The sequence below is a fragment of the Clinocottus analis genome, unplaced genomic scaffold, assembly GCF_023055335.1.
Source record: "Clinocottus analis isolate CAN_PGR_092001 unplaced genomic scaffold, fCliAna1.0.p SCAF_119, whole genome shotgun sequence".
Lineage (NCBI taxonomy): Eukaryota > Metazoa > Chordata > Actinopteri > Perciformes > Cottidae > Clinocottus > Clinocottus analis.
In genome coordinates this window covers 25,001-37,543 of record NW_027175842.1, presented here as the reverse complement: position 1 = coordinate 37,543, position 12,543 = coordinate 25,001, and the positions used below count along the sequence as shown (strand labels likewise).

The window sequence follows — 12,543 nt, the reverse complement described above, 5'->3', positions numbered from 1 at the left end:
TAGACGACCGTCCTCCCGCTATCGGTCCGAGGGACAATTTAGAAGGGATGAGGAGACCCGAGGGTCCCCAGACACCAGAGGGCCAAATGATAAGGTGGAAAAGAAATATTTCAAATTACTTCAAGCGGTCCATCATGCTGAAGTTATAGACAAAGCCCTAGAGACCCAGAGCTTCCCAGGGGGGATGCTTAGACAGGTTAATAAATTAACCTATTTTATTAAACCCTCATCCCCTAATGCGGAAACCAGTGCCAAAGTTAGAGCAAACACAGATGACTGGATGCTACGTAACATGAGTATACTAAGACAGCATTACGACTTAGTAATAGCAGGGATTCTCCAAGACCTACCCCCTCTGGATCAGACGGCATTGGACAAAGCCACGGCGTACGGCAAAGCTAGATATCGCAACCGACTTACTGCCTCATCAGTAGCCACACTGACATCCTTGGCACAAGGAGCAATAGGACCTTGGGAGGAGGAAGCAAGAAACCGGGCTCTCGTCGAGGCAATGGAGGATTGGCCCATGCGGGGGCCCCTCTTGGGCCCCTCTGGGGACTCTTACCTGGATCCTGACTTGGGCATAGACCCGGTTCCTGGATCAGAGGCCGCTGCAGGCCTCGGGCCGGCCTCGGGATCAGGGTCAGACCACAACTCCCAACCCTGCCCTGGTGGCGGCCCTGACCTCAACCTGCCCTTGCGCCTGTCTATACCACCTCACCCTGACCCCCACCCTGACCCCGACCCTGACCACAACCTGCCTGGGGTGACCGGCCCTAAACTCAACCCCCCTGACCCCGACCCTGACCACAACCTGCCTGGGGTGGCCGGCCCTAAACTCAACCCCCCTCCGGGGCCCCTGGGGACTGTATCACCATCACAACCACCAGGGGGTGATATTATGCATCCCAAGGTTGATCTGGGTGCCCCGGGGGTGGACCTGACCGGCGGGTCAGAGCGGGTTACTTACCTGGAATACGGGGGGGCCCCCGGGGCGGTGGGCACGAACCTTGGGTCGGCACAATGGCTCCATGGCAACACAGTAATGGAGAGGATGGACATAGCCTCCTCCTCTCCGCCTGATAGGACGGAGCAACCAGGTGGGGAGCCTTTGGCGGTCGAAAGCCCCCTGTCGGACCCGGGTGGTCCACGGCCTGCCCCTCAGGGCCTCACCCCCCTACAGGGGCCGAGTGGACAGGGGCCGATCAAGCACCCGGACTCCTACCAGAAAATCCACACCTGGTGCTTGAAGCCGCGGAAACCAGTCTTGGTGCTGGGGGACTCAAACCTTTCTAGGATCCCTCAGTTCCAGTACCCTGCAGTCCAGGTGGACAGCTTCCCCGGGGCCCAAATACACCACCTCAAGGGGGTCCTGGGGAAGCTGGATCCTAATCCGTCCGTCCAGAGGGTCCTCCTGGCAGTAGGCCTCAACAACTGCTTGAGAAATAACATGCTGTCCACCGTCACCAAACAATTCCAACAGTTGGTGGCGGGGGCAAGGAGGGCCTTCCCACGGGCGGAGGTATTGGTCCCCCTCATCCCGTTCTCCCATCTCCTCCCACACAATATACAGGTACTCATTGTTCAAACAAACTTGTTTTTTCATAGAACATATAAGGTACTGGAGGGGATGGAGGAGCATTTGTTTGAGGTCCAGGCGGCGGACAATACACAGTGGACGGAAAACACGGCCTCGGCCATGTTCAGGAGCTGGATGGGTCAACTAAATTTGGATGGAAAATAACAAATTTTGACATGAGGATTGGGAAGGCAAAAAAGAATAAAAAAGAATAGACAAGGATTGAAGCGACTAACTGCAAAAAAGGAAATAGAAACAGGAAATAGAAATAGAAACTATATGGAGAAGCAACGGGTTTTAAGAAAAGTAGCTTGTGAGCCTCTGAAATTTTTTTAAAAAAGAATCTCCCCCTGTGCCAGTGCACTCGTGGCCCTCTTCGGAGGGCCACGCCCCTCACCAAACCTAACCCAGCCAGTGCCTGGGGGAGCTATCAAACCAGCCGGTGCCACAAGTTTTACTTACCTTTCCTTCAAGGAACTCCCCAAGAAAATACAAATGCTAATTGCACTTACCTTTCTGTTTCAAATCAGCCAAATCCTTTACTTGAGACCAAAGGGAGAGCGGGTATTTTAAACCAGGAATTCCAAGTGGAACCCTGTTTAGAAATTACATCCCTAAGGGAAACAAACAGTGAAAAACACTCTAAGATCAACTAAATATTCCGCGTACCTGAGATTAAAGGGGAGAGCTGGGAAGCCCAAACAGAGGATTGTTCAAAAGCCACACCCTATTGAAGAAATAACAGGTGGAAACATTTCAAGATCCATGGGCAAATTGTATTTATTACGTTCCTTTATTTCCTTTCCCCGCTTAAAATGCCTTTAAAGTTATTTTTGAGTTTCATTCCATTCGGATTCTGAAGTTCTCTGACCCTTCGACCTTTGACCCCTGAAGGAGATTTTGCTTTGGTATCCTGGGAACCTACTTGGATATCCCGGTTTATTCATTTCAAACAGTTTCCCCCCCCTTTCTTTTCTTAAAAAAGGTATTGAAGTTTATTTTAAGTATTCATTTTTTATTCCTTAATTTTTTATTTTTTTGTTTACACCTTTCCCCCCCCCCCCCCCCCCCCCCCCTTTTTTTAAAAAAAGCCCCGGCTTTCAGACCATCATCTTGCTTAAAAGGAGGGGTCCATGTGAAACTTTTCTTAAGTGTGTACACAGACGCAGGACCACCATCAGCCTTGATTGCCCTCTTAATTAGAGGGGATCATCGTCAGGTGTGATGATTGAACACAGGAGGGCTCGTTAAATCCACCAATCGGTGGCCTTTCCATAGCCACTCCCCTCCCTCCCTCCCTTTATATGTTGTGTCTTGTTAGTCAGTTCACCTTAGTCCTCTGAAGAAGCCACAGCGTGGCGAAACGTCAGGAGCACAACATTGCGTCCATCTTTTGCACTTAGGAGCTCCTTTTGCTCCCACAAATGCACTTACCCAATTAAGGGTTTTTATTGACCTTTTGCTGATTTTTTAACCCCCGATTTTTCTCAAAATCCATTTTTAAACAATTATTTGACTCTTTCCTGTGAAGGATTGCACACAAGTTTTTTATATAAAAAAATAGAAAACGCACTAAAGCACTTTATTAGATCTTCGGATCTTTTTAAACCAAGACCTACATGCTCAAGACGGTAGCCATCTTAAAAAATGTGTGTGTGTGTGTGTGTGTGTGTGTGTGTGTACGTGTGCGAGCGTGTGGTTGCTGTGTAAAAAGGTTTATAGTTTGACCAGTTTTAAGTGTTTTTAAACACCCTAAAAGCATGTTTCATTCAAAAAAATAAAAAATTGGCCACCTCATGAACATAAGCATTTCTTGAAAATTAGAAACTTTGACACAGGTCCTTGGAGATGTGCTGAGAGACCTGCAATCCCGAAAAAGAAGGTGTTTTTTTAACCAAAAAACACCTCTACAATATACAGAAAAGAGCAATTTGAAAAAATTCAGCAAAAATTTCCTTTATGTTATCTGTTGTTTGTCCAGACAGTGTTTTTCTAGACCCCAGAATAAACACCATTTCAGCTACTCTAACAATTTTTTATACTTACCTCCAATACACTACCTATCTCCTATATAATACTTACCTTCTACATACAACTTACCTTACATATACTTACCTTGTATACTGACTTGACTGTCCATCGAACCAGTAGCAGGGTACTGTAGGGGGTGGGAAGATGAGCCAGGGATACAATAGACGACCGTCCTCCCGCTATCGGTCCGAGGGACAATTTAGAAGGGATGAGGAGACCCGAGGGTCCCCAGACACCAGAGGGCCAAATGATAAGGTGGAAAAGAAATATTTCAAATTACTTCAAGCGGTCCATCATGCTGAAGTTATAGACAAAGCCCTAGAGACCCAGAGCTTCCCAGGGGGGATGCTTAGACAGGTTAATAAATTAACCTATTTTATTAAACCCTCATCCCCTAATGCGGAAACCAGTGCCAAAGTTAGAGCAAACACAGATGACTGGATGCTACGTAACATGAGTATACTAAGACAGCATTACGACTTAGTAATAGCAGGGATTCTCCAAGACCTACCCCCTCTGGATCAGACGGCATTGGACAAAGCCACGGCGTACGGCAAAGCTAGATATCGCAACCGACTTACTGCCTCATCAGTAGCCACACTGACATCCTTGGCACAAGGAGCAATAGGACCTTGGGAGGAGGAAGCAAGAAACCGGGCTCTCGTCGAGGCAATGGAGGATTGGCCCATGCGGGGGCCCCTCTTGGGCCCCTCTGGGGACTCTTACCTGGATCCTGACTTGGGCATAGACCCGGTTCCTGGATCAGAGGCCGCTGCAGGCCTCGGGCCGGCCTCGGGATCAGGGTCAGACCACAACTCCCAACCCTGCCCTGGTGGCGGCCCTGACCTCAACCTGCCCTTGCGCCTGTCTATACCACCTCACCCTGACCCCCACCCTGACCCCGACCCTGACCACAACCTGCCTGGGGTGACCGGCCCTAAACTCAACCCCCCTGACCCCGACCCTGACCACAACCTGCCTGGGGTGGCCGGCCCTAAACTCAACCCCCCTCCGGGGCCCCTGGGGACTGTATCACCATCACAACCACCAGGGGGTGATATTATGCATCCCAAGGTTGATCTGGGTGCCCCGGGGGTGGACCTGACCGGCGGGTCAGAGCGGGTTACTTACCTGGAATACGGGGGGGCCCCCGGGGCGGTGGGCACGAACCTTGGGTCGGCACAATGGCTCCATGGCAACACAGTAATGGAGAGGATGGACATAGCCTCCTCCTCTCCGCCTGATAGGACGGAGCAACCAGGTGGGGAGCCTTTGGCGGTCGAAAGCCCCCTGTCGGACCCGGGTGGTCCACGGCCTGCCCCTCAGGGCCTCACCCCCCTACAGGGGCCGAGTGGACAGGGGCCGATCAAGCACCCGGACTCCTACCAGAAAATCCACACCTGGTGCTTGAAGCCGCGGAAACCAGTCTTGGTGCTGGGGGACTCAAACCTTTCTAGGATCCCTCAGTTCCAGTACCCTGCAGTCCAGGTGGACAGCTTCCCCGGGGCCCAAATACACCACCTCAAGGGGGTCCTGGGGAAGCTGGATCCTAATCCGTCCGTCCAGAGGGTCCTCCTGGCAGTAGGCCTCAACAACTGCTTGAGAAATAACATGCTGTCCACCGTCACCAAACAATTCCAACAGTTGGTGGCGGGGGCAAGGAGGGCCTTCCCACGGGCGGAGGTATTGGTCCCCCTCATCCCGTTCTCCCATCTCCTCCCACACAATATACAGGTACTCATTGTTCAAACAAACTTGTTTTTTCATAGAACATATAAGGTACTGGAGGGGATGGAGGAGCATTTGTTTGAGGTCCAGGCGGCGGACAATACACAGTGGACGGAAAACACGGCCTCGGCCATGTTCAGGAGCTGGATGGGTCAACTAAATTTGGATGGAAAATAACAAATTTTGACATGAGGATTGGGAAGGCAAAAAAGAATAAAAAAGAATAGACAAGGATTGAAGCGACTAACTGCAAAAAAGGAAATAGAAACAGGAAATAGAAATAGAAACTATATGGAGAAGCAACGGGTTTTAAGAAAAGTAGCTTGTGAGCCTCTGAAATTTTTTTAAAAAAGAATCTCCCCCTGTGCCAGTGCACTCGTGGCCCTCTTCGGAGGGCCACGCCCCTCACCAAACCTAACCCTAACCCTAACCCTAACCCTAACCCTAACCCTAACCCCTAACCCCTAACCCCTAACCCTCCTAACCCCTAACCCCTAACCCCTAACCCTAACCCCTAACCCCTAACCCCTAACCCCTAACCCTATTTTAATCGGGTAAAATACTTATCTTCATTGGATCGGCTCGTGTGAGGTCTTGTTGGAAAGGTCTGCTTCTCCCGAAGAGGCCTGTCCAGGCCACATGGTTCTACACCCCCCATGGACCGAGTTACACCCGGAAAGGTGCAGCAGGTCAGGGTTCATACATTAGGTCCCAGAGCCCATCTGGCCCCAAGGCCCCAAAGGTTCCACCCAATCCAAGAGTAGGGACTGCGGCCATCAGAGAGAGCCAACATCCCTAAACAGGCCCCACCTGGAGGTCCAGAGGCCCGCTCGTTCACTATGCCAGGACATTTAACGTTTAACACTTCATAACTGAGTGCGCAGCAAAGCTACTTACCTGTCTGGGTTCTTAACTTTAGTCATGGTGCAAAATTACACACCCAGACTGCATGCTGGGAAATGCAAATTTCCCTGGGGGCAAACAGCTGTACGTCCCAGAATGCATTTTGCCACAATTAAACAGGAAACAATGGCAGAGGACAAATCAAAACTCAAAGTTCACACTATGAATACTACTGTTGTTGACTCACAAAATACATTTTTGGAATGTAATAAGCAGCAGGGCCCTGCTCTGCAATTACACGGCTTAGGTACACTTGGATAACACAACGTCTTGTCCTCAGACTAAATGGAGGCGCTGCAGCAGAACCTGACCGCAGTGCTCTGCCCAAAAATACTGCGTCACCTTAGCATTAGCATTAACGAGCGACTCTAGCGACATATATACTGACAATAAAACACAATACTTCAATTAACACAAAAAACACGCCACAACAAGAATTTTACAAACAAATAAAGCCAGCTCAACACTCACACACTTTTACTAATTATTTACACAAACGTTTACACACACATTTAGACAACTTACCTCCGCAAGCGCCGCCATTACTCTCACGATTTACCACAATCCTTTGCGTTACATATGAAGCACAGTGACACATTTGGAGCGCCAGGTGGCACCACTTTCCCATTTCGTCTGGATTTAACTTGCATCTTCTTCAACTATGTTACAAACGCAGCATTAGGCTTTGCCGTGATTAAGCTCGGACTTACTCAAATGCCTTCATGATCATCTCCTGCTCCTCACGGGGAAAACTCACTCCTTCTTACTTTTAATACACAACACAGAGACGGACTTCTTCGGGGTGACGTATGTCGAGAGGTTAAGTCACAGGTTACGCACAGGCGGAAGCATCCGCTCATCTTTCAAAATAAAACATTTTACAAACAATTACTTACGAGCTATGAGGCAAAGACACAAAGAGCAGAGCTCCGCAACAGTAGCATCAGCTTACCCAGTGGACAGCACATCAACCAACACGTCGAGCATTTACACTGCGGGGCGCTCATTTCCTGTTGTGTTACAAGAAAATCCTTCCTGGTCACACAAACAAATACACTTCAGTAGCAAAGTCTAGTCCACTCAAGTGATTTGTACACATTCGAGACACCAAAAAACTTTTGTTCTTCCCTTGTGAGCAGCGAGAGGCAAGGGACTGCACAGGTTATTAGTTTAACACTCAATTACAAGTGTTAACCAAAAGACGCTCGGTTGCAATACAGCTTCACACCACTTGGTGGCGGTGACGCCTCAGTCACTTCTTTAACCTTCGTTTGCTGTTCTGGTCTGTGGGACCGGCTTTCATTTTTTATCAAAACTAAAACAATAGTGGAACCGAGCGTTTTGTCAGGTCGCCTAAACTGTGTAGGAATATAACAAAATAACAAAACGATGCTGGTTTGTCAAGCCAAGTCAGCTACTTCTTTATTATCCTCCTTTCCTCTTTTCACCACCAACATTTCTCTGCACCTCTTCTTCCATTTTCCTCCTTCCAAAATAAAAGACCCCGGAAACACGATACAATGCCATTTTTAACTTATTCCACAAGAACATATATATCAGTCGGCACACACTTTAAAGCACATGGATTTATATTTCACATATCTATAGTATACATGCTATAATACATGCTTAAGTCCAGGAAAAGTCCATCTGGCAGAAAAAGTGAGAATATACTGAGCATTACAGATAAAGCAGCAAACAAAACGTTACAATCGACCCACAATGATGAACATTACACTTTATTAGTATGAATAAACACACTGACTCCTTAGACATAGTCACATTACTTTCTGTCTATTTCTCATGTCTCAACTAAGAAAACATATTGTCTGAAAGTATGAAATAAAACAGTAATAAAACAGCTCTTTTCTACATGTATTTGTCAGCTTAAAGCCAACATTGTTCTGACAGGGTTAGTGAAGTTCCATATGTGTTCACCATATGACACGTTGGTCTGCAACATTTGCATAAATTGGTTAGAGGTTGCCACGGGCCACTCTGGGCCCGCGGAGTCATGAGGGGTTGTCTTGCTCAAGGACACTTCGACTTGTAGGCTGCGGACAGACCGGGGATTGAACCGGGTACCTTGTGGTATCCACACAACCGCTCATCCTCCTGCGCCACAGCCGCCCCTTCAGCAACAAAAGCTGGTCCTTAAACTTGTAAATACAGATTCCAGTGCAGTCTCGTTTAAGGGATTTCTGCGGTGCCCGTGTGTTAAGCTTTGAGATATTACAGTACAGATTTCGAGAAAAATGTAATCCTAGGTCTTATTTTGTATTTTCACTTTTAAGGATCTATTTTTAGAGCTGTTTGAATATTGGAAGATTGTGAAATTAGGAATATCATGATTTCATTTAGGGTTAGGGGGTCAAACTCATTCTAGTGAAGGGTCACGTGCTGCCCATTTTGGCCAGACCAGTACAATCACAGCATAATGACAAAAAATAACAACAATATTTCTTTATGTTTAAATCATTGGTGAAGGTTTTTGGATGATAAACTCTATTTTAAGGTCTTTCAACAATTAACTAGAAACATAAAGATCATTCAGACATCAGCTCTCTGTTCATCTGTCTGGCTCTCTGCAGGTTCACTCGCTCTGTGACGCCGCTTCACCCGATTCATTCTTAACGACTTCCAATACAATAATACCAGAACTTTATTCAGCAGTGACAGGAGAATAATAGATATCATGTCTGTCTTACAAGCAGAGGGTTAGAGGTTCAAATCCTAGTTTACCCAATATCTTGATTAGATTAACAAAGTAGAGATGTGTATTCATATTAGATTAACAAAGTACAGTTGTGTATTCATAGTCTTCACGGCTTGCTGCTGCTGCTATGAATAAGTTGTAACCAAAGACTCTGGAGGAACACATGACGGCTCATTTCTTTAAAGCAATATTTAGTATTTCTTTATTAAGTAGCTGTAGACGTGTATATCTGACTGGTTTTAATACTAAAATAACTCGCTGTTTATGTTATTACCTGATTTTGAATTTTATTTCCTTCATGATTGATCATGAAATATGATGACTCGGACATTGTTCAGCTGAGTTTTAATAGTTTTCATTAAAAAGGGAACAGAGACATAAATGCTGGAGACCACTGAGAAATAACACATTAAAAAAACAAGAAGTCTGACGGCTTCAAAGTAAAATGACACAGAAAACTAAGAACCCAAAAAGATCGTTTCAAGGTCTTCAGGTAGGGAAGAAGCCTCCAGCATCATCCCGTTGTCTCTTTCGACTCTGCTGCTCAAAGAACAGACGGATGTCATCAGGAGTCACTACCTGTGAACAGTCACATGACATCATGAGTCACTACCTGTGAACAGTCACATGACATCATGATCAGTCGTTATCAGTGAATACAGTCAACAGAACAACCAATTACCTCCCAGAGTTCTGAACCTCGACTTTCGGTTTCTCTGCACATGGCGGTCAGCAGCAGGTCAAAGGTCAGAACTAACCTCAATACATTTTCAGTGAACTCACCTTTCCGTCTTCTGCAAATCTCTGCAGGAAGTCCTTGAGTTCAGTTTTCATGTCATTGTACCCTGAAAGATATAGTTATATATGTAGTACTGGTAGTGATACATGCAGTACTGGTAGTTGTCTATGTAGTATTTGTATACACTGCGTGTACCGTGGATGATCTCCAGCTGCTGCACGTGGTTCAGTTGCTCCAGCGCTGACATCAGGGGGTCACGTCCCGGCGCTCTCTGGTCGCTGCTCTTTCCTTTGTTCTCGTAGGCGAGGACGGTGTCCGACTCGTCCAGCAGGAATGACGAGCCGGCTGCAGCCAGACGCTCCTGAGTACACAAAGACGCTCCTGAGTACACAAAGACGCTCCTGAGTACACAAAGACGCTCCTGAGTACACAAAGACGCTCCTGAGTACACAGAGACGCTCCCGAGGACACAAAGACGCTCCCGAGTACACAAAGACGCTCCCGAGTACACAAAGACGCTCCTGAGTACACAAAGACGCTCCTGAGTACACAAAGACGCTCCTGAGTACACAAAGACGCTCCCGAGGACACAGAGACGCTCCCGAGGACACAGAGACGCTCCCGAGGACACAAAGACTAAGGCGACAGTGACATCATCAGTATCTGAGCCAATAGAAAGCCAGACAGGTAAAGCTCACCTTGCAGGTGCTGCAGGAGCAGAGCTTGGAGCGCCACCCTGACGGCCAGAACACGGCTCCTGATTGGACTCTTTGCTGACCAATGGCCTGCAGCTCCTTCAGTTTGCAGCTAGGCTCCGCCTCCTCACGGCTTCGCTTACAGCTCGGCTCCGCCTCCTCCCCCTGAGATGATTAGGATCCCTCACATTGATCAGTTAGAACGTCCCAAGAAGGTCTAACCTGATATGATTTATGTATAGATAGAAATAATCCATAATCTAAAAGTAAGATAAGAAGTGAAGAACAGAAAGCTTTTGATAGATCAATCATATTGGGTTTATTTTCTAAACATTTGTCTTTGTCTCGTATAGGAGCTTCGCCATATCTTCTAAATAGACTTATATATCTATGAATATATACATAAAGTACTGAACTAACGTATATAAAGTACTCTACACTAGTACAAAAAGTGCAGTACTAGTAATGTACAACTTGGAGTTTAATCCTCTCACCTGTTCTTTGTGAGGAAGGTTTGAGTTTAACTCGTTTGGTTCCGTTTCGTCCTTCACCTGAACCGCTGCACCTGCAGTCACACAGGAGGAAGACGATGAGGAAGAGCTTTTACCCGACAGGTGAGAGAGGAAGAGCGTTTACCTGACAGGTGAGAGAGGAAGAGCGTTTACCTGACAGGTGAGAGAGGAAGAGCGTTTACCTGACAAGTGGGTGGCATAGGTCCAGAGGAAGGGGGTCTTGTTCATACAGGATTCACAGGTCATCTCCTGCAGCTCCACACAGTCTGGAACCACACAGCCCAGGTGCTGTCAACATACAGGTGACTTAGATTATTATTACAATAAGGACTCAGGATGAATACATGAATATGAAACACATAGACATGTATAACACCTGTAACAGACTCACCCGGCCATGCAGCCAGTCCTCACACACCACACACTGTATCATCTCATCCTCCACCTGCACACCACAGGGTTAGGGTTAATAAAGAACCCACAGCACACCTGGTGTTCAGGTAAGGGTCAGATGAAGGTCTGCCCGATGTAGCCAAAGCATATATCATTATCAGTGTTTTTACATCAATGTCTATAATGTAGCATGGCAATACTAACTTTAATAGAAAGAAACCCATTTAATTATCAGACCGGATTCATAAAATTCTGATATGAAGAGAAATTTTATAACAATTTCTCCCTCACAGCTGCGCTGGAGTCGATTGATTTTATTGACTAGTTCAGGTGCGTGCCTCACCTGGTCATCTGGGTCTGGGTAAGGCCGGGCGCAGGTACAGTAAACTCCAAAGAAGTTCTGACTGTATTTATTCTGACCGTTGATTTCCTCCTTTTCCTGAAAGGGTTAAACAAACAGTGTAAATATATGGAGTCCCCTCCGGTCCCCATCAGAAACAAGTGAAATACAACCGGAAGCACCCATCAGCCCAGGGGTCAGGGGTTTACTACCTGGACCAGGAGTCAGGAGTTTACCACTAGGACCAGGAGTTTACTTCCTGGACCAGGAGTTTACCACTAGGACCAGGAGTTTACTTCCTGGACCAGGAGTTTACCACTAGGACCAGGAGTTTACTTCCTGGACCAGGAGTTTACCACTAGGACCAGGAGTTTACTTCCTGGACCAGGAGTTTACCACTCGGACCAGGAGTTTACTTCCTGGACCAGGAGTTTACCACTAGGACCAGGAGTTTAGCACCGTGACTAACAATGTAAACTGACAGTTTCTTTGACCAATAATTCGCCACCTTAATCAATGATCTGTTCACATGTTAACCAATCAGCTGCTTCTACTCAAGGTGACCGTTTAGTGTTAGCATGAGCCTCAGAGAGCCAAACCCCTGGATGCTAATGCTGCCATCTTCTTCTGCAACGCCGTCATACTCTACTGGTCAATCTCTAAAACATTTGTGGAAACTATTCACAGTTGAATTAAAAACATCCGGCAAGTTATGTGACTTTTGAACAAATAAGTGCCACACGCGTGTTTGGAAGCGGTGGCGCCCTTTTTCCAGAAATTCTAAATAGTTACACATGACTATTGGGATGAAACAAATCCGGTGAGTCATTTAACATTATTTACCGGGTGAGCCCTTTTGTATAATTGTAGCGCCTCCTAGTGGTGGAATGAAACCTTTAGGGTTTGT

General features: G+C 46.9%; 1 protein-coding gene across 2 annotated transcripts in view; it reads right to left on the bottom strand.

The window, feature by feature from the left end:
• Positions 1-9,285: 9,285 nt before the first annotated feature.
• LOC137782463 (putative E3 ubiquitin-protein ligase UBR7) overlaps positions 9,286-12,543 on the bottom strand; it is a 6,262-nt gene continuing 3,004 nt past the window's right edge. The window contains exons 6-13 of one of the 2 annotated variants that reach the window (XM_068571747.1): positions 11,640-11,735; positions 11,295-11,348; positions 11,086-11,191; positions 10,886-10,956; positions 10,395-10,556; positions 9,892-10,057; positions 9,741-9,802; positions 9,286-9,536 (exon numbers count right to left, since the gene is read on the bottom strand). In XM_068571747.1, coding sequence (XP_068427848.1) covers positions 9,447-9,536; positions 9,741-9,802; positions 9,892-10,057; positions 10,395-10,556; positions 10,886-10,956; positions 11,086-11,191; positions 11,295-11,348; positions 11,640-11,735 — 807 coding nt within the window. In that variant the 3' untranslated portion in view covers positions 9,286-9,446. Of the gene's footprint in view, positions 9,537-9,740; positions 9,803-9,891; positions 10,078-10,394; positions 10,557-10,885; positions 10,957-11,085; positions 11,192-11,294; positions 11,349-11,639; positions 11,736-12,543 lie in introns of both variants that reach the window. The other variant, XR_011077281.1, reaches the window with a different exon arrangement.